The sequence below is a fragment of the Talpa europaea genome (genome assembly GCF_964194135.1).
Source record: "Talpa europaea genome assembly, chromosome: 16".
NCBI lineage: Eukaryota > Metazoa > Chordata > Mammalia > Eulipotyphla > Talpidae > Talpa > Talpa europaea.
The window spans coordinates 48,423,506-48,449,195 of NC_140084.1; the positions used below are offsets into that span (position 1 = coordinate 48,423,506).

Sequence of the window (25,690 nt, forward strand, 5' to 3'; positions counted from 1 at the left end):
GCGTCCGCTGAGGGGCTGTGCTCCGGGGTCCACTGAGCTCCTGGAAGAGACGCTGGCGGGGAGGAGTGGCTCTGAAGATAAGGTGGGTCTGGTTTCACCCATTTCCCGGCAGCTGCCTTCACACTCTAGCGTGTCATGTTGTGGTTGAGAGGAGGGTTGTGTGTTCCAGGCTATATAACTCCAGTGCCTGGAGCTCGAACCACCGCCTGAAGCTCGAACCACCGCCTGAAGCTTGAATCATCTGGGGGGCTTCCTGGAAGAGGTGAGAGAGACTTGGGGCCCCAGCGGTGAATGTGCTGGGCTGTGAATTAAATAGAAGGGGGATGTGGCCAGAGGGGACAGTTGGGGGACAATGTGTCATAATTTCCTGTGGGTTCTGCAAGCTTCCGTTGGGGGAGACCGAGGTGGGGGCGGTGGGGCAACTCAAGGGTCTTCACAAAAAGAAGGGGCTGGGGGCCATGGTGCCTGGGGCTGAGGGAAGAAGACTTGGGACCCAGACTCCAGGTCCGGAGGGAGGAAGGGGCGGTGGGGAGCTCTGCCTCCCAGCTCCCTGGTTGGAGCTGAGGACCCTGGCAGGTGGAGAACCACATTCTGACAGCTTCTGAGCAGCCGCACATCCTGCCGGCAAGTCTCTTCCTAGACAGCTCTGCTCCGGGTGTGACCGAACGCCGGCCTCAGTTTCCCTCAGCCAATAGAAGGAAACAGAGTTTGAGGAAAAGGAAAATGGTTTAATTTGTCGACAGATGAGGAGGCAGCAGCCTCATGTCTGAGAGACAGCCGTCCTGCTCTCGGGCGGGGTGCAGCACTGAGACAGGTGGGCACCAGCCTGTTTTTCTTCAATAGCTGATGTTCCCTTGAAATGCAGGAGTGCTCATCTGGGAGTCTGGGTCGGAAAGATAAACAAGGGGGAAATTGCAACCAATGGGGGAAAGACAAACTGTTAATCTTGTTATCAAAGACAAACCTGTCAGAAAATAGGGGAAAGGCACATTTGTTAATGCCTGTCTGTCTGTGACTGTATCACGGGGCGGGGCCGGGGGCCCTGGGGGGGGGGGGCTCTCCAGGGTGAGAGGGGAGGTGGGTGCAGGACCCTCCAAGGCCAGCCTCCGCATCGCAGCACCAGGCGCTGGCCGCACCTCACCTGAGAGCAGGTGTGCGGTCCAGGTGCACTGCCAGGTGGGACGTGGCACCTGGACTTCTAGGAAGCTGAGCGTGACCCAGAAGCGAACCTGTCGTGAAGACTGAGTCCCGGGACAGCTGGCCCCGGGGACGCCAAAGCGCTGCTCGCCCAGGGCACGCCCGCCCCGGTGAGCTGACCGCCTCTGCTGCCCACAAGCTCGCCAGGCCCGCGGCGGCGGAGCCAGACTGGGGCAAAGGCTTCAGCACACGACAGACCTCCCAGGCAGCGGAGGGGCCCCGGGGCGCGAGGGCGGGGCTGCAAGGGGAGGGCGCGACCTTGTGGGAATGCAGCCCCGCCCCTACCCTCCAACTAACCCCATGTTTATTTGCAAACCCAGCCCCCAGCTCAACCCCAAACCCATCCTGGTTCCCAGCTCAGCCCCACGCCCACGCCCTCACCCTTCTCAACCCCTATAACTCCTGCCCTGACCCCCACCCCACTATCATTTCCCTCCTGCCTCCAGGCCCAAGCTTGTAACCCTGGGATTTCCTCAGGGGTGGGGGGCACTGAGTGGCATCTTTGGGGAAGCGCCTGGAGATAGGGCTGTTGCCAGGGCAACTGACCAAGCCCTGAGCTCCTGGAGCCTCAGCTCCCCCCAGGCCCCCCAGAGGGGCGAAAGGCTGGAGGCTGACTTCAGTCAGTGTTCAATGAAACCCCCATATGACCCCAAAAGGACAGGGTTTAGAGAGCTCCCTGGTGCGTGAACACAGATGCTAGGGGAGAGGGCACCCCTGGAGGGGTGTGAGAGCCCCTTTCCGTGCCTCCCCCAGCCTCTCCCCTGTGGCTGCGCCTGAGTCAGATCCTTCTCTGATACAACCCAGGGAGAGAAGCTTCCCGCCATCCTTGAGCACCAACAGGTCAACCGGACCCACAGAGGGGAACTTGGGGAGTTGCCAAAGTACAGGTGACCCCCCGGGCCTGGAAGGGGAGGCGAGGTGGGGGGGGGGGCGTCTCCTGGGACCAAGCCCTTAACCTGCAGGAAGGGACCCGGGTCTGCAGGCTGGTGTGTCAGGCCTGGGCTCCTGGTGTGGTGTAGGGGAGGGGGGGACAGCCCCCTGCAGGCGTGGTGTTCCCAGAAGTTGGATGGCGTTAGCCCCCCAGTCTGGCCTCTGCACACACCCGCCCTAGCCCAGCACCTCGCCCCATGCACCACACCCCTGTCTGTTTCTCTGCACCCCGTCCCCGGGGATTCACCCGCCTGTAGTTTCACATCAGTTTTATTAGGCTCCCAAACACAACTCTAATGGGTACCCCATTTCTCTGACACCCCCCATGGGTGGGGTCTCCGGCCTTCCCCCGTGGGACACAGGAGTCAGGGGCCGCCACCCAGAGCCAGGACCGAGCCTCCTCACGCCTCCAGGACCCAGGATTCCAGGCCTCTAGGCCTCCCCCCACCTCCTCAGCTCAGCGTCTCCTCTTCACTTTCACTTGTGGATGAAGTCGGGGGGCTTTCGTGCTCAGCGGGGAGCGGACAGGCGCCGACACTCGTGCATCCGGTAGGCGCACATGTAGAAGGTCCCTGCCCGAGAAGAGACCCCAGTCAACCCCCCAGGTCTCCCAGCCCCCCTCTCCCCACATCTCCCAGCCCCTGCGCCACCCAACACCCTACAACCCCCTCCCTGGCCTGCCCTCCCTCTCAGTGCTGGGGGCCAGGTGGGAAACCCCATCGTCTCACCGTCCCACCATCTGGGGCGCAGCCCCCTCTGCCCCCCCCGCCCCCATACCTGCGACGAAGGTCATAAGCAGGGCCACCCCGCCCAGGATGTAGGACCAGGAGAAGCGCCAGTCCCAAAAGCGACGGCCGAGGAAGCTGACCGTGACCCCCGTGTAGATGGCCAAGGCCAACAGGACGAGAAGGGCTGGGGAGCGAGGGGGTGCGCGGGTGGCTGCGGGGACGTGTTGGGGCCTGGAGGTGGGGCTGGGGTAGCCGGGCAGGTGAGAAGCCAAGGGCGAGGGCTCACTCGCCATGCGGTGAAGAATGGGGAGTCGGCGGGTGGGGCGGGCAGGGTGGCTGCGTCTCAGTGGACCTGACAGGCCTTTGTCTCTGGCTCCCCGGAGGAGACCGAACCCTCGGGACTGCCTGAGTAAGCGCGTGGCTTTGTTATTCCGGAGCCTCCCTGTCACACCTGAGCTGATGGCTGAGGTGACTCAGTAGTGACCGGGAGGACCCGCCCCGGACAGAGGCTTGGGGCCGGGAGTCCTGGGAGCGGCCCGCCTCAGGGGGGAGCGAGAGTGTGTTCATGCGTGGGGCTGGTGGGTGAATCAAGCCCTTGGAGTGGGCCTCCGTGGGAAGTCTGGGTGGTCCTGTGCTGGCAGGCGAGGGCAGCGTCACCTCCCTGGTGCCATGGGGCAGCTCCGGGTTAGGACCCTCTGGGGCCTCACCCTCTCTATCCCTTTGTTGTTTTTTTTTTTTAAAGAATTATTTATTTATGCATACAAGACCTGGGGTGCAGGCGAGAGGTGCGGTGGGGTGGGGGGTGAGAGGACTCACCAGAGACAGAGTGGGGAACAGAACAGGCAGACTGACAGAATACACTGCTGAGGGGAGCAGCGGGCAAGACAGAAGTCTGCTGCGCCATGTGGGTAGCTCCCTGGCTGGGGATGGAACTCGTGCTGCAGTGGCTGCAGATAGCTTGACAGCGCTGTCTTTAACTCCTGTGCCACCAGGGAAGCCCTCGCTATCTCTTTGTTTGGCAGGCCTGGGGGTGTGTGCCTTGCAACTGTGAGCACACCAGACAGAGTTTTGGGAAATGACCCTCCTTGCTCTGGGTGTCCGGAGAGCACGGCCATCTGCGTGACTTGAAGTCAGAAACGGCTCTGCAGAATCTGCTGGTAGAGCCGGCTTTTCACCCCACTGACGATCAGGGAGCAGATAAAGAAGATTTAACAATAAGCCCTCAGCCTCTGCGGCTCCATGGAAAGGGAGCATTAAACCTGCAGGGCCTCCCTCCAGCATAGGCATATCTTTAGGTGAAAATAAGTTAGGACTCAAAGCCCACTGTCAAGAATAATTATAATTTGGGGAGCCTCCCTTCTGGTGCTGGGGTTACGCGCTGTAGCACTATGAAGCTATCACCAGCCACTGCAGCATGAATTCGATCCCTGGCCAGGAAGGTGACCCAGCGGTCACAGCAGACCTCTCCTGTCTCCCATCAGCCATGTGTTTCAGTAGATCCACCTGTTCTGTTCCTCACTCTGTCTCTGGTGAATCCTCTCACCCCTGCACCTCTGGCCTATACCCCAGTTCTTCTATGCAAAAGTAAATAAAAAAGGAATTATATTTTTAATGTCAATGGCTGGCAGCTCCAACCTGTATAAATGAAATCCACACTTGCGTTTGCCAGAGCAGCCGTCTCAGAGAGAGCCCGTGAGGTCCAGGTAGTGTGGTAACACTATCCCTATACGTAGGAGGCTTTCCTGGGCTCTGTGAGTTTTCTAAACTGAGAGGGCCCTGGGAACCCCCCCAATATGTAGCCGGTTGGTCAACATGCAAAGAGTGGCCTGGGGACCCCACCTGCAGGTGAGGCGAGGGCAGACTCATTGGGACCGCACCCCTAAACCTGTGGGGCAGCTCTGGCCAGTGCGCCAGCTGCTGTCAGGACAGGCTGGATTAGAAACAGTCTTGGAGTTGGCACCGGGGGTGGGAGGGATTGAGGCTGGAGAGGAGCAGGGGGCTGAGGGTCGGGGTGGTGGACGGGGAGAGGGGATCCACTCACTGGAGGCAAAACACAGGATGCCCGCAGAGAATGGCTGGGAGAGGCGGCTGAAGGTGGGCTGCTGGGCAAAGGCCAGGACTCCCATGATGATGCTGGAGGTGGCGCACAGCGCAGACAGGATCATGAAGGCTTGGGTGACATTCCAGTATGCTGTGGGGGCACCCCACAGTCACCCCCACCCCTCTTCCACCCTTGGTGACAAACACTGCTATTCCTCAGGAAGCAAAGCTTCCCCTCTCTCCATATCCCTGACCCAGCTTCTCCTCTACCTTTCTGCAAACACCCACCTCTTCACCGAACTCCTATTCATCCTCTAAAGCCCAGCTCTCCAGTGCCCTCCTCTGGAAAGCATGCCTCCAGTGTCATCCTCACTCCACTTCTGAACTGTGACTCCCATCTATCTCCCCCTGCAGGCTGATTGCTCCCTGGGGACAGCGACTGGGCTGATTCTATTTCAGAAGAAGCCCAGCAGAGGCGGCTCTCCTGCCCACCTGCGACTATGCAGATGCCTCTCTTTTTCTTTCTCCTTTTACTAATAAAGCTGTCTTTTTAAAATGTAAAAAAAAAAAAAAAATGAGAAGAAGCAGCAGCCCAGCAGAGGTTTGGTTTGCACCCCTGCCTGGAGAGGTGCTTGCAGGATGTGTGATTATACTAGTGTAAACACAGCTCCTCCCTCTAGCACTCGGTTAAGCAAAGCCGCTGACATCAGACACAGTTCTGCAAAAATCTGCTACTAGAGGGTAAAGCCCATCCTTTCACCCCTACTGACCAAAGAGCAGATAAAGGAGATTTAACAACAGGTCCCCAGCCCCTGCTGCTCTGCAGGGCATTCCTGAGAAAGGGGAGATGAAACCTGCATTGCCTTCCTCTGCTCATCCATCTGTGCTTCTTTAGGTCAAAATAACTTAGAACTAGGAGCCCCTGTGTCAAGAATAAGTACATTTTTTTAATGTCAATGATTTGTTGTTCCTAACTATGTAAATAAAATTCAAATGTGTTTGTTGGAGCAGTTTCAGCGGAGTGAAATCTGTAGGGCTGCGGACTAGGTGCCAACCCTCACGTTGATGATCTAATCAACTTTATCATGCAGATTTTATTTCCAGGTAACTCACGAATGAATGAACGTATGAGTGAGTGAATGCTGATTTCCTATGTCCTCCCGGTCTTCACATTTTATCCTGCCTCCTGTGCTCTCATTTATCCCCTTCATACCACTCACTCAGATCTGAAAATGTCACATTTATTTTGGACAATTCTGTGTCTCCCCACTGACTCCTCAGCCTTATGAAGAAAGGGCCTTGCGTTCTCCTTTGCTGCTGTGCCGCCAGCTCCCAATCCTGCTCAGAAAACACGCTGAGAGCTCTGGGGGTCATTCTCCCCTGTGCTGAGCTCCGGGCTGGACTCTCAGGACATGCTTTGTGAAAAATATCATGATCTCATCCTCCTCTTAGCCATGGCCAAGCAGGTGCCAGATGCTCTTTCTATGGACGAGCCTGACTGCTTCTTCCAACAACCTTAAGCTGTGTGGACTATTTTTATCCCCATTTCTCAGGTGAAGAAAATGAGCCTTGAAACGGCACAGGCACTTACGGGACTGACACTGGACACTAGGCTCTGAGTCCTCGTTCCCCCAGGAACTGCCTCTCCAGCACCCCTGACAATTACACCCCTCCACCTGGCCATTGCAAAGCTATCCTTGCAAAATGCAGTCTTTTGCCTTGTACAAGTCTCAGTGGAAAATGTTCCTGGCTATTTCTCTTCACGGATGTTGTTATGAGTGGAAAAGCGTCCCCTCCCATCCTTCCAAATTCTTACTTTGATGATCCAACCCCCAGGGCCTCAGAATATGACCTCATTTGGAAATAGGGCCATGGCACATGGAATCAGTTAAGATGAGGCCACAGAGGAGTCGGGTGGGTCCCTCAAAAACATGACGGGTGTCCTCATGAAACCGGGAAATTCGGAGACAGACAGGCCACGTGGACATGGACGAAGACATCAAGCAATGTAGTTTCGTGCCAAGGACTGGCAGAGTTGGTCAGGGAACAACCAGAAGCTCTGGGAGAAGCCAGGAACAAATCCTCCCTTCCAACCCTCGTAAGAAATCATTTGGGGAACAGTTTGTTCTGAATGAATTCCACCCACTGCTACCCCCAATGCCAAAGAGCCCAAGCGCCGAGGACTACAACTCCCATAATACCAGAGACCTGCCGCGACACTTGGCTTCTTGGCGTGGGGGTTGCTGGGAACTCGGGGCGGAACTTAGCGGCCATATTTGGTCAAAGCGGACAGTGGCCCTGCCCGCCCGGACCTGCCTGCCCGCAGCGAGCGCCGGGGTCGCCGCCCAGACGCGTGACAGGTAGGACGCGTTGGCGGGTCCCCCGTTCCCTCTGCGCCAGTCCCGTGCGGATGAGCCTCTTGTCAGCTTTCCCCGGTGCCTGCCCTTGGGCCTTGTCCTGAGTCTTCGCGCGGGTGAGGCCTCCCCGAGGCATCCCGTGTCCCTCTGGGGCACCCCGGAACAGGGGCACCCCGGAACAGAGCCAGCGTGTCGCCCCGTTAATGCCAGACTCCCGGCCGCCGGGGGCCGAGACCACGCCTCTCGGGTGGTTCTGCCCCCAGCGAGTCCGGGGAGCCCCAGGGCGCGGCGCGAGACCTCCCGGCGGTTCCGAGCTCGAGGGCCGGAGAGCGGGTTCTGGTCCTTGTCCGGCCCGGCGAGTGGGTTCCGGCCCGTGTCCGGCCCGGCGAGTGGGTTCCGGCCCGTGTCCGGCCCGGCGAGTGGGTTCCGGCCCGTGTCCGGCCCGGCGAGTGGGTTCCGGCCCGTGTCCGGCCCGGCGAGTGGGTTCCGGCCCGTGTCCGGCCCGGCGAGTGGGTTCCGGCCCGTGTCCGGCCCGGCGAGTGGGTTCCGGCCCGTGTCCGGCTCGGCGAGTGGGTTCCGGCCCGTGTCCGGCTCGGCGAGTGGGTTCCGGCCCGTGTCCGGCTCGGCCGCTGCGAGAGGGCGAGAGCCGGGGTGCGCAGCCCAGCGGGCCGCGTGGGGGCCCGGCCACTGCCCGGCCGTCGGTCAAGACACCCTTTCAGATCAGGTCCTGGAGGGGCTCTGGGCCGCGGCCGCTCGCACCAGGGGCTGGGACTGCGCGCCGAGTTTCCAGGCCCTCTGCGGCCCCAGCCCTGGCGGCAGCAGCAGGAGCCACGCGCCCCGGGGAACGCCTGCCCGCGCCGGTGCCCGGGAAGTCAGGTCGGGGATCCCGTCCTGAATGTGGTGTGTGACTTACAACTGACTAAGAGGCCAGCGGTGTGGACCCGGTGGTGGGGGCGCACACCCAGGAGGAACCTGGCTGTGGTGCGTCCCGGGGGATTTCGGTTTTGGGTCAAAGGAATGTGCAGACCTCCCTCCTCCCTCCCTCACTCCACCCCAGCCTGGGTACCATGCGGAGAGGACTCAGGTGTCCCCAGGGTGTCCCCAGTCTCAAGCTGGGTGGGGAAGGAGACAGCCCAATGCAGACAATGGGGGAAGTCAGGACTGGGCTGCCCAGGACAAGCCTCCACCCCAGATCCCTGCCTCGGTTTACCTTTCCTGCAAGGGACCGCCCGCTGCCTCTCTCAGAGCAGGTTCAGTGAGATGGGGTAGGTGAAATCTCCAAGGACCCGTCATGTCGGGGTTCAGAGAGGCTTGGCTTCTCCTCCCACACGCCCTCAAGAGAAGGTTTGTCTTTCTGAGGTGAAGTCCCTGGTCTGGTTTGCAGACACAGGGGTCCTTTCTCCTGCTGCTGGGAGACTGGAGGGAGCGAGACCATGTCACACACGCAGAGTCGCGGGTGGGACACAGCCCTGGAGAAACACCAGCTGTGAGTGTTGCTGCTGTCCGAGCACCTATTACATGTAACAGGCGGCAGGTTATTAACTTCAGGGGGTGTGGATTGTAGAAAAGACATCATGTAACACAATCTGTGTCTCTTTCCTTGGGCGGGTGATACATGTGGATATTATTATATGGTGTGTTGTTAGCATGAAGGCTGCAGGGCCCCTGCGCTGCAAGCAGTGTTTTTATCCACATTAAAAATACATATTGTAATATATGTACACACGTACACACACACACATGCACGCACACACATGTGCATCTGCCCTGCATGGCCTGGCACCGCGATTTGCAGAAATACCTTGTCTAAAATTGAGCAAATTTAGGGTCTGTATTGATTCTGTACCCCAGTACCCCACAGTTCCTGACACACAGCAGCTATTTAGGAAATGCTGTTCCCACACCCCTAGCTGCATCTGCTGACCCGGCTCTTGTGTCTCCCCAGGAGAAGTTTCCTCTCTCTATTGGACCCCCAAGTCAGTCTGTCTTGTACCAGGACTGGGAGCAAACACTCACACCCCAGTTCTGCCCCTTCTGTGCTAAGTGACCTTGGCTGGCTGCATCCCTCTCTGAACCACACTCTCCACCCCCAGTTGAGGGGCCTGCAGCCATGAGGTGCTGCCTTGGGGCTCCCACCCACCAGGGCCCCACCCAGAGCCTCACCGATGTGCTCCGTCTGCAGGTAGCACTTGCTGCCCAGGCAGTAGCGCCACAGGCCCTGGTAGGCGAGGGACCCTGACAGCGGGTACTGCTGTCTGTTGCTGTGGCCACCACCAGGAGGATGGCACCCCACGCACGTGCAGAGGAGGCCGCCCCCGAAGCTGTGCATGCTGACCTGCGGGAGGGGAGGGGTCAGAGCTGGGCTCTGGGTCTCAGGGGGAGGCTGGGGGCCTGGGCTCTGGTGTCCCAGGTGAGCAGGGCCTGGGGCTGGGACACCAGGGGAGGGAGAGGAGTAGGGCCAGGACCTGGACTCGCTGATCCCGGAAGAGGAAGACGCTGGGCCCCTAGGTCTTGGGGAGGAAGGGCCCAGGTCCATGCCTGGTCTTGCCTGAGTGGGGAGCCTGCCCTGAGCCCTCCGTCTACTTCAGTCCTTCTGTATTGACTGGGCCGAGCCAGGTCACTCACCGCTCTGCTCCCGGGTGCCCCAAAGCCCTTAAGCCTCCCCATACAATGGCCCGGGGCCCAGCAGCTTCCAGCGGGCAGAACTGCAGCGGCTGCAGAAGCCCCAAAAAGATTTTCCTGAAGCAGGGCCCCAACATCCCTCCCCGCCGTGGGTCCCCTGGCTCCTGCCCGTGACCTTCCCAGCCACCCTGCCACCCTGCCACCCCCCTGCTGGCAGCAGCCACTGGGCGCTAAGCACACACAGAGACAGACACGGGGACAGGCGTTTATTATTCACACAGGACAGGAAACGGGCAGGGGCTGCGGGGGACTGGACAGCTTGGGCTCTGGATGGCGTGGGCTGTGGGGGAGCGGAGCCGGGTTTGGGGCTGCAGGGAGGTGGAGCTGGGATGAGGGTGGGGTTGGCTCGGGTGGCTGGGTTGCGGGTGAAGAAGCTGGGAGGGGAAGGGGGTGGGGAGGGGTGAACGGGAAGGACACTGCACCTGGAGTGGCCTGCGTGGGGCCTGCAGAGCCTTGGCCAGAGCTCCGGTTTAGGGACGAGGCTGGGGTGGAGCAGGGCCGGGGGTGCACCAGGGCTGGGGGTGAGGTGTGCTATCCCTGTGGCGGAGAGGGTGTCCGCAACAGGGCGAGGCCTGGGTTCTGACTTGGGATCTTGAATCACTGGGGGTCTCACCAGGTGACCACACGGCCCCTTCCTGAGGTTTTGGGGGAAGAGGAATGGGGGTGGGTTGTTTCTTGGGGTATCTCTGAGAAGGCTGCCATGACACTGGGCTCCAAGAATCCTCCCGGGGAGCCTTGTGGGGCCCAGCCTTGCTGGACACGGGGTCCTAATACTCTGTCTCCCAGTCCTCAGCTGCAGGCGCCATGTCCACGGCTGGCCCAGGGCCTTGGGCTTCCTTCTCCCCATCCTGGTTAGGCGGTACCAGTGGGGATGGTGGCTTCATGGGGGGGCTCCTGGGAGCAGCGCCTGCGCCCGCAGCCCAGCCCCTCTCTGGAGGCTCGGCCCTCCCAGGGCCCCATCGCCGCTGGCCCCGACCCCGGCCTGGCCTGGGCCGGACCTCCCGAGCCCCCCGCACCCTGGGTGGACCCGTGGCGCAGCCAGGAGGGGGCCAGCACCCCCCGGAGCAGGGGCAGGAGGGCCAGGCCTGCTGGAGGGCGCAGGCCCCGAGGAGCGCGCTGTGCAGGAGGCAGGAGAGGGCATCCAGGCGGATGGGCACGGTGACCGAGGCCACGCTCTCCGGCAGCCCCAGGTGGGCTGGGTCCACGGCGCCCAGGAGGGAAGGCGGCAGGGCCGGCAGGGGCGCGTGGGGGCGCGGCTCAGGCCCGGGCGCTGGCAGGGGCAAGCCGGTCCTGCAACGAGGGGGACAGGTCAGCGGTCCCGCCGGCCGCTCGTCTGCCGTTAGGCGCCCGGGCTACTGCAGCCGTTGTCCTGGGGTGTCTCTCTGCGCCTGCCTCTGCCCCCCACCCTCAGACCCAGACTCGGGCCAGAGCTGGGGCCTGACTCGGTGCCTCCCCAAGGGCGCGGCTCCAGCCAAAGCCAAAGCCAAAGCCAAAGCCAAAGCCAAAGCCAAAGCCAAAGCCAAAGCCTGCAGCAAGTCCCTGGGGCAGCTTCGGTCTTCCCGCTGCGGGAGCGCCGGCCGGAGGGCGGCCCGAGGGACGGAGATGGTTACTGTGGACTGTTGTGTGTGTGTTGTGTGGGGCGTTATGTAATTTCTCCACATGGTAACTGCATTACTGTGGTGATTAGTAACACGGCGCCGCTGCGATAGGCGCGGTGATGCTGACCCCCCCCCCGCCCCCGCGGGCGCCCCGAGCCTCCGGCCCGCGGCCCCTCCCCCCCCCCCCCCCCCCCCGCAGCCCCGCACCCCGGGCCCAGCCCTCGCCGGCGCTGTCCTACCCCGCAGGCCCGGGCCCTTCTTTCTGCTCTTCCATCTTCACGGGGGTTATTTGTTCTAGAACCTTCGCTGCGATTTCTCCGGGAGCGCGGGGGGGGTGGGGGGGGGCAGCCGGCAGGGGGCGGGGCCTCGTCTGCGGACGTGCGGGGGCCTGCGGGGCGGTCGCCCCTCCCTCTGGGGGTGCGGACGCAGCCCCCGCCTTCCGACACCCGCTCCTGAGCCCCCCCTTTCCTCGCCCCGGGGCCCGCCCCTCCCCCAGCCGCGGGGTGTCCCGTTCTCCTCAGGCTCCCGGCGGGGTCCTCAGACGGGACGACGGCTGCGGGGTGTCCCGGGCCGCGGGGCGCCTCCTCGCGTCTCTGCCGAACCTTCGACCCCAAGTCCTGGCGTCCGCCGCCTCCCCGTGGGCCCGCGTGGCCCCCAGCCCGGGAGGGGCGCGGGCCGCGGGCGAAAGCCGCCCCCTCAGGTGACTCCCCGCTTCCCGCCTTCCCTGCGCCCCGCCGCCCCGGCCCTGTCCTCCCTCCTCGCCGCCTCCTGCCCTCCGCAGACGCAGACGCCTCGGTCATTGCAGGCTCGTGTAAGCGCGGCCGGGCCTGCGGGGTGGTCCGCGGCGTGAACGTCCATTTCCCCGTCGTCCGCCGGCGCTCGCGCCCCCCCCCACCCCGGGGTGCTGCTGGGCAGCGCCCTCCCCCTCGGCCCGCGGGCGGCGGGCAGCGCCCTCCCGGGAGGCAGTTGTGTCCGTTCCCTGGACTGAAGAAGCGGGTGTCAGGGCCGGAGGGCGCCCGGCCCAGGGGCCCCCCAACCACGGGCCCCCCAACCACGGGCCCCCGGCCAGGAGCCTCCCGCCGGGCCGCGCGGCACAGCCCTGGAGGACGAGGGACTCCGCTTCTGGCTCCCCCGGCGAGGAAGGCCAGGGCGGGCGGCGGGGGCGCCAACCGTGTGTTTCCTCGGGAGTAAGACCGTAGCCGCGGCTTCTGGGGGGCCGTGGAGGCGCGGGGCCAGGGGCTGTGTTTCGAGGTGGTGCGGGAGGCCCCTGTGGGGAGGGCCGGGAACGGGAGCCGGCCCCTCCCGCGGGTGGAGCCAGGTGTTGAGGGACTAGGAAGGGATGAACCAGGGGGAGAGAGATGGGTCCATTTTTAAACAGAATTTTTGAATTTTTGGACTGCTTTTGAAGTGCGAAGATATTCTCGAGCAAATGACTATAATAAAGATTCCGGCGGAACCTCCAGCCCAGGTGCAGTGAACACTCCAGCGCAGGCGTCATCAACAAGTTTGCTTCCTTCCAGCTCCTTCCCTCTCAGGATTCATGGCCAGGCCCTCAGCACCCTTATCTACCAGGCCGGGCAGCTGGCCAAGCTGGTCTCTCTCTCCAAGGCCATCGCCGAATGCCTGCATCTTGCCCCCCTTGCCTTGCCCGCCTTGTCTGGGGACTTTGCCTCAAATGGTTGTGCCTGATTGAAAAACGGTGTTATCCATGTAACAGATACGGACACAGTTGTGTAAAAAAAGGAACTCTTGGTCTTTAAACAGGTGCTCAGACCTTATGGGGATACCCAGGTCTGGGACCTCATGCATGAGTAATACAGCTTCTGACCTCACCATTCCTGAAGTACCGGTTGTTCTTCTTCTGCCTGGGTAAAAAGTAGAATTTCTTTCTACAACACTTTTATATGGACAAAAAAGTTCAAAGTGAATACAGATGCCCACAAAGGTCTCACCTGAATGACCACCTGTCCGTTTCCTGCCTCCGCGGTCAGGACACGTTTGTCAGAGCAAACCAGACAGCCCCACTGTTAACCAAGCTGCTGATGTGCTGTGGGTTTTGGACATCAGTGTCCTCTTCTCTGTTCTGGAACCCACAGCAGGACCCCACCTCGTCACCAGCTCTCCTGTTGCCCTCTGTCTACAGCAGTTCCTTGGCATCGCCCTGTCCTCCCCACCTGGACCTTCTTGAGGGATGCTAGTCAGTTACTTTATAAAATAGATGTCCGTTTTAATTGATAATTCTGACTCATTTAATCTGCCTTTCACAGATGATCAAACTGGGCCCCTGGGGGTTCAGGAAATGACTCACAGGTTTACCCTCCCAGGGGAGCTAAGCTACAGTTTTGTTTTGTTTGTTTTTTTAAGATTTATTTATTTATTTATACAAGCACTGGGCACACTTAGAAACCAGGGAGGGTGAGAGAATTTACCAGAGCCAGAACGGGGAGAAGAACAGGTAGACTGACGAAAGACACTGCTGAGGGGAGCAGCCGGGTGCGGAAGGCGAGGTCTCTGGCGCCATGTGGGACCCTCGCCAGCTGCACGAGATCAAACAGGAGCTGCAGAGGCTGCTGGCGGCTTCACAGCCCAGTGCTCAACCACTGCGCCACCAGGGGAGGCCCTAAGCTACAGTTTTAAAGGGGCAGCCTCACACCATGGGAAAGAGGATAGAACCAACCATGTCAAAGTTTGTTCTGGGCTAGACTGTGTCCCGGCATGCTGGGCTCTCTGCCGGCCCCTTCCAGAAAATTCTAAGACCATTGTGGGGAATCAGGATTGCATGCTTCTTGGTCTGGCACGGCACTTTTGGTTAGCCTGGGGGTCTACCTGTTCTGGTCTCAGGTCCAAACAGGGCCCTCCAGTGGAGATTACAGTCCACCTGCTCAAACAGGACTTTTGAGGTTTTCTTTCAAACAGGAATTTTGGGGTTTCTTAGCCCAAGATTCAGTTTCTGTGTTTGATCAGGGCCCAGTGAGTGGTGCCACCCCTGCATTCAAACAGAAGCCAGTTCATGACCCAGTTTATTCTGTTCGGAGGGGCAGCTCACATCTCACTGGCTTACAATTTATTTCTTCCCCCTTAACTGCCTCGAGAACTGTTTGGAAAGTGACAGAATGTGAGACGCCGTTAGGAGAAGAGAAATAGAGTCTTAATGTTACAGGGCAACCCCGATATAAAACGGGTTGTCTGACTGTGGGTCCTCACCCATGTGCTTAAAGGTGGCTTAAACTGCAGGCACACACAAAAGGTTAACAAAAGGTTTATTCACAAGGGAAGGGGAAATGAGGAAATGAACAACTCAGGGAGAAAAAGAGGGAGATAAATTCTTAAATGCGTCCTACCCGTTCCGCCTGGAATCCCAAATGACCCGCTGAGACCAAGCGCTGCCTGGCCACGAGAGCGCGAGACCCACTCCCATGGCTGGTTATATTCATAAACAGAGAAAATGGCCGCTTCACTCCACCCTCAGGTTCTTGCAAACCTCTTTTTGGGGATTATGGGATTTGTAGTGCCCAGTGTCTGGATGGAGTGGGGGTGTGGAGGGCACAAAGCCTGTATGGAGTTTGCTCAGGACATCCTTTCCCCCTCACATTAACAGCACACGCTGGAGCCAGCCAGCAGCGGTGCAGCTGTTTTGTATGTGTGCTGCCTGTGGTTGGGAAGCCTGGCAAAGGAGACAGCCCAAGCTGGGTCTGTGTGCCTGCTGGTGGTTTCCTTTACACAACGCTGCTCCTCCCAGGAGTGCTGGCTAAGAACACTCAGCCCTCCCTCTAAGTCCCAAGACACAGTTGCCAAAGTCAGGACCCTTAACCCAGTAAACTCAGACCCGTTGCCTAGCGTCGCCCTGTTGTGTTTTCCCGGGTCAAACTGAAGGAGCGCACTCAGGATTTGGGGGCAGAAGGAGAACCAGAATCTCTCCACCTTTACATCTTTGCAGAGAGCGGGCAACCTCTCTCTTGTCTTTCGCTCTTCTCCCCCTTCTTCTTCTTCTTTTTTTTTTAAGATTTATTTATTCATGCGTATAAGAACTGGGGTATGGGCCAGAGGTGTGGGGGCTGAGAGGATCCACCAGAGACAGAGTGGGGAACAGAACAGGCAGAGCCGAAACATACTGCTGAGGGGAGTAGCGGGCGAGGCAGGAGAGGTCTGCTGCGCCATGTGGGTTGCTCCCTGGCTGGCTGGGGATAGAACTCGTGCTGCAGTGGCTGCAGATAGCTTCATAGGTTACACCCCAACCCCCTGCACCACAAGGGAGACCGCCCTTCTTCTTTTTTTTTTTTTTTAAGATTTATTTGTTTATGCATACAAGAGCTGGGGTGCCGGCCAAAGGTGTGGGGGGGGCTAGACCAGAGTGGGAGCCGAACGGGCGGATCTACTGAAATACACTGCTGAGGGGAGCAGCAGAGAGACAGGAGAGGTCTGCTGCGCCATGTGGGTCACCTGCTGGCCGGGGATCAAACTCGTGTTTCAGTGGCTGGTGATAGCTTCATAGTGCTGCATCTTAACCCCGAGCCACCAGGGAGGCCCCGCCCCTTCTTCTTTATTTGTTGGTCACTGATCTGCCTCTGAGGCCCAGCTGTCACAGCAGGAGAGCCAGGAACCACAAAACTTGACTGAAGGGGGGATTTTTGTCATCGATGACTAATACAAGAAATAGAGCTGTGAGCTGTCCTTGAGTTTCCACGGTTGCTCTGTCCTAAGAATTTGTGCCTGCTAACTACTTTGTCATATTAAAGAAAGGTCAGGCCTTCCTCTTGGTGCCTTTCATGAGAATCAAAGTCGTGAGTGGACATGCAGACCGGCGTCACCTCAATTAGAAGGACAAGCAAGCTTGTCACCTTCCCCGTGGAGCCGGCGTGGAGCTGGCCCCTGAGCGGCTGTTGTGTCTCCCAGCTCACGGTGTGGGCAGGGAGCGGGGTGGCGTCTTTACGCCATAAAAGGATAAGTACATCAGATAAGGAAAGCTTGCCGGCAGTGGCTCAGAAACCAGTGGGAGAATTAGCTCTTGATTATCGAGTTAACACCCGCTAGGTCTTGCTGAATCCTTCTAGATTAACGTCAGCCTTTTCTGGCTGCCTTATAAAAAGAGCCAGTTCATTCGGACTGGCAAGAAGAGACACTTCCTCCCCCAGTCTTTGGTCAACAATGCCCTGAAGACTTTGTGATTATTTATGGGATCTTGTAAGCAGTAAGCGAACAACAGTGCCCCGGCTTGGTGCTCACTGTATCTTAATCAGTGCTGGAAGCATTCTCCCTACTAAAAAGCTCTGAGTTTGAGCTGGTGATGATGCGGAGGTGGGTACGAGGTGTGGGTCTCCTCGGGTAATCTCTGGCTGGGGCCATCCCCACTCCTGGTCAGCAACTCCCCCCTGAGACTAAGCTCCGGAGATGGGTCTTGGGGCCTGTGGTCCCGAGTCTGCCCATGCGCGCCCCCTTCAGGCGGCATCTCGAAGGGTGGGGAGCGGTGCTTGTGGAGCTGCTCCGTCACAGGTGAGACTCCTACCATGTCCCTTTCTCCTGCGTGACCTCCAGAAGTGAACTAATCTCTCTGGTGGCTTCGCAGCGGGGATTCTCCTTTCACTCACGCAGTTGTTACTGGAGATGGGGTGCCTTACTGCTCGCATAGCAAAGGCCGCCCCTCTCTTTCCCTTCTCTTAGGGCACTGGCACTGTTGGTTTGTGACTGAGAAAACCCTGTTGGCCCATACAGTCTCGTCAGCTTTACCCCCAACTTCTGCTTAATCTCTTCCCCCAGCTCTTCCTGTCCTCCAGTTTTGTAAAATCAGTTTTCTCTTTAAATGCAAAGGCCAGCTCCTCTCTGGGCTCCTGTTAGTAACCAACCCCAGGAGGGCCTTCTCTGAAGCCACATTGCTAAAGAGCTGAGGGGAAGGAGGAGGGGCCCCCGTCTGGCCTGAGAAACCTTCCTCTCCCATCCTGGCTGCCCTTCAGGGACGGAAGTCGCTCCTTCCCTCCACTCGCAAGCACCCTGCCTCCTGGAAGCCGTCGCCCCCCCCAACCTCCCTCGGCCCCCAGGCTAGTCTCCGGGGAACTCCCCACCTTGTCATTTCCCCCTGGTTACTCTCCACCCTGTGTCTGGACTCCACTTATTTCCTCTTCTGCAGAAATAAGTGGGTTTTAGATGAAAATCTGCAAACCTTGCCTGTAAGGGACCAGCCAGTAAGCAAAATCAGCCACAGAGTAAGAGAATGGCCCCGAGGGACCCCTCAGACTTTATTCTGGGGCATTGGAGTCTGAATGTCTTAAGTTTTCCATGCAACTCAAGTCTTTTTTAACCCCGCCCCCACTGCCATTGAACACGTGAAATACACTCAGCCTGGGGGGTGGGGTGAAAATAGGCAGCCCCAGCCTTGACCTGAGGGATTTAGCTCACCAGTCCCACCAAGGGGACCGCTGAGCCATCTCTTAGGCCCTCCCTCCTCTCTCCTGGCATCCAGAACGCATGTGGAGAAGGGCGCTCAGGAGACGTTGGTCCAGCAGTTCCCACAACCAGGGCTGGGAGCACCTTGGAGAATTTTTTTTTTTTTTTTAAATAGAGGCATGTTTATTTATTTTATTTATTTGTTTGTTTGTTTGTTCTGTTTACACATGCACTGGGTACAGTCAGAAGCGCGGGAGGGTGAGAGAATTCACCAGAGCCAGAGCGGGGAGCAGACAGGCAGAAGGACCGAAGGACACTGCTGAGGGGAGCAGCGGGCGGCAGGAGAGGTCTGCGCGCCATGTGGGACCCTCCTCCGGTGACCGGGGAGCAGCCGGGGATCGAACCGGCACCACAGAGGCCGCGGGCAGCTTCGCAACCCAGCGCTCAACCGCTGTGCCACCAGGGAGGCCCACCTTGGAGAATTTTTAAAGAGAGAGACTTTGCCTCTGTTTCCCCCTCCCCTGCAGCCCACCATCCTCAGTGGAACTTGACTTCTGCATACTCCGAGTTGCTGGGTGCCAGCATCTCCCGTGGCCTGAGCCCCAGGAAGTGCAGCGTAGCATAATGGATCTCCTCTTGCTTAGGCTCTGCCTCTGGGACCTGAGCGGGTGATCTGGGTCCTGGGCGACTGTGTGAAACGAAATGCAGCTCCTTCTGGTTCCCCTTGGGTTCTGGGGAGACAGCGCTTGAAGGAGGGGGCTGGGGAGGCCCGCTTGGTTTGGGTTTCCGATTCCGGGTCTAAGGGAGGAATGACCATTGTGATTGATTGATTCATTAACTGTACAATTAAAGGAATCGAGGCCCCGGTTCGATCCCCAGATGCTCCCCGGCCACCGGAGGAGGGTCCCACATGGCGTGCAGACCTCTCCTGCCGCCCGCTGCTCCCCTCAGCAGTGTCCTTCGGTCCTTCTGCCTGCTCTGCTCCCCGCTCTGGCTCTGGTGAATTCTCTCACCCTCCCGCGCTTCTGACTGTACCCAGTGCTTGTATAAATAAATAAATAAATAAATCTTTAAAAAAAAAAAAAAAGGAATTGAGGCCCAGAGAGGCTAAGCGATTTGTCCGAGAACACACAGCACTGGCAGCAAAGCTGTACCTACGCTGGCTGGCCTCCGAGCCCTGCTGTTCACCAGGACACACTACATCTCAGCGATGTTAATACTTAGTGTGCCATGAACTCTGATAAGTCATGAACTTGGGGCTGCTACAAACCCAACAAGTGCCTGAGTTCTAATCCCCAAGAAGGGTGGAGCCGACTAGGAGGCGGAGAAAGTGCTGCTGGGTGTAGAAAAGGGGAGGAAGAGGTGGTCTTTCCAGGAGGTACTCACCAGGGGGCCTGCGTGGGGCATCACGTTGATGTAATCCAGGATGGTGCTCCTCCTTGTGACCCTTTCTGCGGGGGGTCCTTTCTTTCTTAGAGTCTTCACGCTGAGGAAACAGAGGAGTGTCCTGGCCCCGCCCCACACGGGCCCCGCCTCCATCCACTTCCAGGCCCCGCCCCTATCCCCAGCCACTGCCCAGGCCCCAGATCTTTCTCCCCCTCGCTCCCCTCTCCTGGTGCTCCTAACTCACAGGATTAGGGTGATGCAGAAGAGGAGGGTCGTGGCACCAATTCCCAGAAGTATTCCATGGGAGAGGGTTTTTGAGATGAATCCCTTCTCGTCTACACGTGGAGACGTCAGAAATGCCTGAGCCCCTCTCATGCGCGTGGGTGCTCACGCCCACCCCCCTCGAGGCCCTTGCAGAGGAGTTACCTGCAGTCCCTTTCCATCTCCTAGAAACCCTGCTGCACCCTCCCCGGCGAGCCCCCCAGTTCCCTGCCCCACACAACCCACCCCAGTGGCCCCTGACCTGCTCTTCCTGGCTGCAGCAGGAGGGCGGCGATATGGGTCCCGTGGGGGTTCTGGGCCTCACAGCTGAGTGTGAGGTCAGAGCTGAGCCCCCCGCTGAGGCGCAGGGAGCTGTTGGCCCAGAGCCCCGAGGGGCTGAAAGTGACCTGGGTGGAGACGTTGCTGCTGTTCCCCTCCAGCAGCTGCTCCCCCAGCCGCCAGCGCAGGGAGGGGGCCGGCTGGGCTCGGGCAGAGCAGCTGCAGAGCAGACCCTCGTCCTCCAGGGAGCAGGAGGGGCCCAGCAGCCATGGGGGGTCTGTGGGGAAGGAGGAGAGGTCAGCGGTGCCTGTCCCCTCCCCAGGACCCAGGGGTCCCCACCCCCACTCACATTGCACACGCAGGCTCAGAGAGATGTGCTGGGAGCCCAGGGGGTGCTGGGCCAGGCAGGTGAGCTCTCCTTGCTGCCCCCTTTGTATCTGAAACAGCTCCAGGACCCCAGGGCCTATGGACTGGGAGGGGCTCAGGGTGTGCCCCCCCAGGGCCCAGCTCATGGTGGCCCGGGGGTTGCTGTGGGTGTCACAGAGCAGGCGCAGACTCTGGCCCTCCAGGACGGGAAGCATCGTGCCATTCCTGAGGTTTTCCAGTACTGGGGGAGGCAAGAGCGGGACAGAGGCACAGCTGACGGCTGGGGGGACCCCCCCTGCACTCCTCATTCCACATGCCGGGTGTCCCCAGATTGACACTGAGAAATCCCCTGCCCCCCTTCCTACCTGTCCTGTTTGCCAGGGAGACCGTCACTCTCAGGTCCTCTGGGGCATCTGGAACAGAGAAGAACGTGGGGTTGGGGGGCTTCTCCTGGGCAAGGGACCTCCCCTGGAGACGCGGGGTGCTCACCACTCCAGGGCTGGCTCCCATGATGCTCAGATTCATGGTTCTACACATATATGTAAATGTAGATTTATGCTATCTGCATGGCTTTGTTCTGGCCCAGAGTCCCTGAAACCCTGGGGATTCAAGCCCCTTTCAGCTGCGCCTGAGTTCCTGTGAAGGAGATGGGGACACGCCTGGGCCTGGGGAGGGCCAGGGTGTCGGGGACAGTAACCCGGGTTAGAGGGTTGGAGCTGGAGGTCGGAAGGAGCACCTGATAATCCCATTTTTTTTTTTTTTTTTGGTGGATTTTAAAAATTCACTCGTCAGTCACTGACATGTCTATATACAGTTGGGGTCCCTTTTCACACCTCCATGTGTGCACATGCTTCATTTGTCCTCTGCCACTGCTCCATGGCAAAGCCCTGTTTCCCCCCCAGGCCCTCCCCCATGGCCTCCCACATCCTCCCCGTACCCCACGCCCGCCCCTGCGCCCTCCCGTCCCGGGTACGTTTTCCCCAGTCTGAGTTCCTCTTCCCTGGGCTTTGCCAGTGAGTGTTCTTTGCTTGTTTATATTCCACAAATGAAGGAAACACCCCCGCGTCTGTCTTTCACTTTCTGACGTTTCCCTTGGCATCCTGTCACCTCAAGTTCCATCCACGTAGTCCCCCCAAAAACAGCCAAAGCAAAACCAGACTAGCTCCTGGGACGTGGAACTTAAAGAACAAAAGACGCGGTCACCAAAGCAAACAGGCCGCTCCAGGCTGGGAGGAGACCGGTGCCCGATGATTTCACTAAGGGGCCACGGTACCACCTCCTACAACCCCCGGCAGGGTCCAGAGCGCCTGGGGGGCACACGCGGGGGTGTGGGGAGCTTTCCGCAGCTCCCCCACGGGCATCAGCATTCCGGTCGGTCCGTGCGGCACAGGGCTCCTCTGCGTGCTGTGAGCCGCTCAGTGAATGGAGCCCAGGCCTGGGCTGTAGAAGCACGGGGGTGTCTGGACTTGCCCCTGGCAGCCGGTGTGGGGGTGCAGTCCTCCCGGGGCGCACCGTCCCCCCCCCCCAGGAAACCTCAGGCAGGCACCTCCAGAAGGGAGTTGGATCGAAGGCTCCAGCCGGAGCCCAGGCGCGGGCTTGGCGGTGTCAGAATCTCCGAAGGGGCCATGCCCGCCCCCAGCTCTGGGGGCCTAGGCCCCCCCTCCCCGGGCACTCACACTGCACAGCCAGGTCCAGCCAGCGGCTCCCAGCGCCCAGCCGGTTCTCCGCGCGGCACGTGTATCTCCCCGCGTCCCCCGCCTTCACCCGGGGCAGCGCCAGCGCCAGGGCCTGGGCGCCCGAGGGAGGTGACCAGGCGAGGACGCGGCCCTCCAGGGCCCAGCTCAGGGTGGCAGGCGGCCAGCCCTTGGCGGCGCAGAGCAGCTGCAGGAACTGGCCTTCCCGCGCGTCCACACGCCAGGCCTGCCACACGCCAGGTGCTGGGGAGGATGAGAACTGGGGGAATAAAGACTCGGGGAGGAGGGGGGCTGCCATCCCCCCATCCTGGCCCCCAGAGAGGACACCGGGCCCTCCCCGCCTCATACCTGACGTGTTTGCCCGGGAAATGCTGATAGTCAGGTCTCGGGGGGCATCTGCAACCAAGAGGCGGGCTGGGGGAGGGGCCTTCGGTCCTGAGGCCAGAGAGAGCCCCTGGGGCAGAGGCCGCTCGGGGAAGTCCAGTGAGCATCAAGTGCCCAGTGCGGGCTGGTGGACAGCGGGGGACAGCGCCCCCCTCCCCCCCGCCAGGCTGCTCCCGCCACTCTCCTCTCCGCACCCCCAAGTCCCGTCAAACTCACGGGCCACTCTGAGCTGGACAGTCCTCTCCGCGTGCGCCTCTGTGACGTCCACTTGGCAGGTGAGGGCTGCGTTGTGGTCCTGGAGCCGTGGGGTGAGGGTGAGCATGGAGAAGTGCGCGTAACTGCGGGTGATTCTTGGGGCGGAGAGGGCGGCCCCCCTCCAGGAGAAAGCAGGGGCTGGACATCCCTCGAAGGTCCAGTTGAAGACACAGATGATGGTCGCCTGGCGCCCGGGCTCCAGGGTCTCCGGCAGGTAGAGGAACGGCTGCGGAGTCGGCGCTGGAGGGGTGAGAGGGCGCATCCCAGCCTGAGAGCCTGGCGGGGGTCTCCTCACAGTCCCCCCGGGATGAGAAGCAGGAAGGGCAGGGAAAGGAGGCCCCGCGGCCTCCCTGGGGAAGCGGCTCCGTACCTGTCACTTCCAGCTTGAACTTGAATTGCAAGAAATTGTACTTCACGCTCTCGCCCCTCTCCACGCGGAAGAAGTACCGGGCGCTGTCCTCCACCCGCACCTCCCTGATCAGCAGGGAGCAGCTGAAATCCCGGGGTTCGCCCACCAGCTGGAATCGGCCCCGGGTGCTCTGTTGCACCTGTTTATTCGGGTTGTTTGTGGCCACCAGGTCCCTGTACTCCTTTCGGTCCCGCGTCAAGATCCAGTGGTCCTTGTACCAGTAGCCGTGAGCTGGGGTTGACTCATCCCAGTCGTGTCGGGGGTACTCGAAGGAGCAGGGCACCAGCACACACAGGCCCCTCGGCACCCTCACCTCCGTCGGCACTTCCAGCCAGTATTCAGGGGACTGAGCCTGCGACCCTGTACCCCACTCACCGCCCCACAGCGCAGCACACAGCAGCGGCAGGAGCATCTCTGCCTGGGGGTGCCCGGGCCCTCCGGGACAGGCGTCTTCGCCGGGCACTTCAGCCGCTGGCTGGGCAGAAGGGGAAGCTCAGGCAGGGCCGGCGGAAGCTGAGCTCGAGGCTCTGATGCATGAAATGAGCCCTGATGTGAGTCTCAGGCCACCACGCCCCATTCCTCACCGCTGCCCACCCCCTCACCCCCTCGGAGGACCCTCAGACTTTCCGGTGTCGCCAGGGCAGTCTGAGCAGGTGCCCTGCCCGGGTCACCTCGGGCTGGGGGAGGGGTGTCTGGCTGGGGCCTGGCGGTGCGGGGCTCTCCCGCCAGCCCGGGGCACTGGGAAGCAGAAGTGAAAGTCCGCGGGGAGCCTGCTCACGGGGGCCCTGGGCATAGGGGCAGGGGCCGGCTGAGTGCGCTGCTGGGAAGCTTGACAGAACCCCTGAAATAGGGGACGTGCTGGGAGTCGCCTGAGTGTGTCCCCAAGATGGCCTGAGACGTGCCGGCCTGACGTTTGTAGCCGAAACAAAAATCTCCCCAGGAGCATGGGGCCACCCCAGGCTGTCCCTGTCCCACCCTTCCCCTCCCTGCCCTGGGGGGCGTAACCCCAAGACCTGCCCTCTTGTCTGTCTCCCCTTCCTCTTCTATCCTTGGTTACCGACTCTGACACCTGCGGCCGCCACAGCACCTGCACCCAGAGGCCAGGCCTGGTGAGCAGGGCGAGCTCCCAGAGCATGCCCGGGGCCCGCCTCCTCAGAGTGACCGTTCTGGTCACAGTCACATGGTGACACTCAGCTGCGACCCCCGTCTGGCCTCAGTGTCTCACCTCGGGGGGGGGGGGGATCCAATTTGGAGAATGGAAATTCCTGGAAAACGGGGGCCTCCCCTGGTGGTGCAGTGGTTGAGCGGTGGGTTGCGAAGCTGCCCACAGCCTCTGCAGCGCCTGTTTGATCCCCGGCTGCTCCCCGGCCACCAGCGAGGGTCCCACATGGTGCGCAGACCTCTCCTGCCACCCGCGCTCCCTTCAGCAGTGTACTTTGATGCTTCTGCCTGCTCTGCTCCCCGCTCTGGCTCTGGTGAATTCTCTCACCCTCCCGCGCTTCTGACTACCCAGTGCTTGTATAAATAAATAAATAAATCTTTAAAAAAAAAATTCCTAGAAAACAGGCAAGTGCTTATAAATGCCCGCCCTCCTCCTCACCCTGCGCCCCACACCCTGTGGGGACAGACATCGCGGTGGGCTGGGGAGTGGCCCCTTCCTCCTGATGGAGGGCAGCGGTCAGGGGGCCAGAGTGTCCTGGCGGTCGCTGTCCCCGCCCTGGCCCTCACGGCCACTGTCTCAGTCTGCTCCGCCTGCCACAACGAACCCGCAGACCCTGTGGCTTGAACAGGAATTTCTCTCCTCGCGGCCCTGTGGCTGCGGCCCCCGGACAAGGCGTCTGCGGGGGCAGGCTCTTCTCAGGCCGGCTGTGGCTCAGATGGCCATGCCGTCCTCGCCTGGTCTTCCCGTGTGCAGGCGTGTCCTGATCCCTCATAGAGACGCCTTCCTGCTGGGCTTGGGGTTGCCCTTGGACCTCATTTCCCCGGAGTCGCCCCGGGACAACCCCCCTCCCCTGCCCCCCTTTGCTGCTGGCACTTGGCATGTCCCGCGTTTCTTTCTTTTTTTTTTTTTTTTACTACCTCCTAAAGGTTCAACAGATTTTTTTTTTAAGACTTATCCCTTTATTTATTTATTTATACAAGCACTGGGTATAGTCAGAAGCGCGGGAGGGTGAGAGAATTCACCAGAGCCAGAGCGGGGAGCAGAGCAGGCAGAAGGACCGAAGGACACTGCTGAGGGGAGCAGCGGGCGGCAGGAGAGGTCTGCGCGCCATGCGGGACCCTCCTGCGGTGGCCGGGGAGCAGCCGGGGATCGAACCGGCGCTGCAGAGGCCACGGGCAGCTTCGCAGCCCAGCGCTCAACCGCTGCGCCACCGGGGAGGCCATGTCCCGCGTTTCTTCCTGAGAGCTGTTTTACATCCGTTGTATCCCGCACTCCTCTGTGTCTTTGGGTTTGGTTTTCTGGAGACGCCCCCTCTAGCGTGGTCGTGGTGCTGTGCAGCTGCAGTGCTGTGCGCGGCTGGTGCGGGGGGCGCCTGTGGAAGGGCCTGCGGGGTCCTCAGCCCCTTGGTGCAGGCTGCGCTTCCCGGGCCCGCCGCTAGGCGGCGCCGCGGCCTGGGTTTGGCCTCTGTGCACGTGGCCGAGTCCTCTGTCTGCTGCGGGTCGCCCCGCCCGCAACCCCTGGGGTTAGGGGTGAGCATGGGCACTGCGGCGGGGCGGGGAGCGGGGGCGGTGGGGGATTTGGTCA

At 60.5% G+C, this 25,690-nt stretch overlaps 3 protein-coding genes across 3 annotated transcripts; all 3 read right to left on the reverse strand.

Moving 5' to 3' along the window:
* Window positions 1–2,637: 2,637 nt before the first annotated feature.
* On the reverse strand, window positions 2,638–9,581 carry LIM2 (lens intrinsic membrane protein 2; the record flags this gene model as incomplete). Its single annotated transcript, XM_084257949.1, is given in 6 exon segments — window positions 2,638–2,699; window positions 2,905–3,039; window positions 4,897–5,046; window positions 9,416–9,505; window positions 9,508–9,541; window positions 9,543–9,581. Coding segments are annotated over 6 exon segments (510 nt in total).
* Window positions 9,582–10,701: 1,120 nt separating this feature from the next.
* LOC311186114 (piRNA-mediated silencing protein C19orf84) lies at window positions 10,702–17,038 on the reverse strand (the record flags this gene model as incomplete). The annotated part of the gene is made up of 2 exons (XM_084257001.1): window positions 10,702–11,224; window positions 16,836–17,038. 2 exons carry the CDS (start codon window positions 17,036–17,038, stop codon window positions 10,702–10,704), a joined length of 726 nt encoding a protein of 241 aa, XP_084113127.1.
* A 1,409-nt stretch (window positions 17,039–18,447) lies between these two features.
* LOC311186115 (sialic acid-binding Ig-like lectin 16) lies at window positions 18,448–24,079 on the reverse strand (the record flags this gene model as incomplete). The annotated part of the gene is made up of 9 exons (XM_084257002.1): window positions 18,448–18,641; window positions 19,820–20,113; window positions 20,186–20,443; window positions 20,568–20,615; window positions 21,879–22,139; window positions 22,245–22,331; window positions 22,497–22,775; window positions 22,906–23,419; window positions 24,002–24,079. The coding sequence occupies 9 exons, from the start codon at window positions 24,077–24,079 to the stop codon at window positions 18,448–18,450; spliced, it is 2,013 nt and encodes a 670-aa protein (XP_084113128.1).
* Between the last annotated feature and the right edge of the window lie 1,611 nt (window positions 24,080–25,690).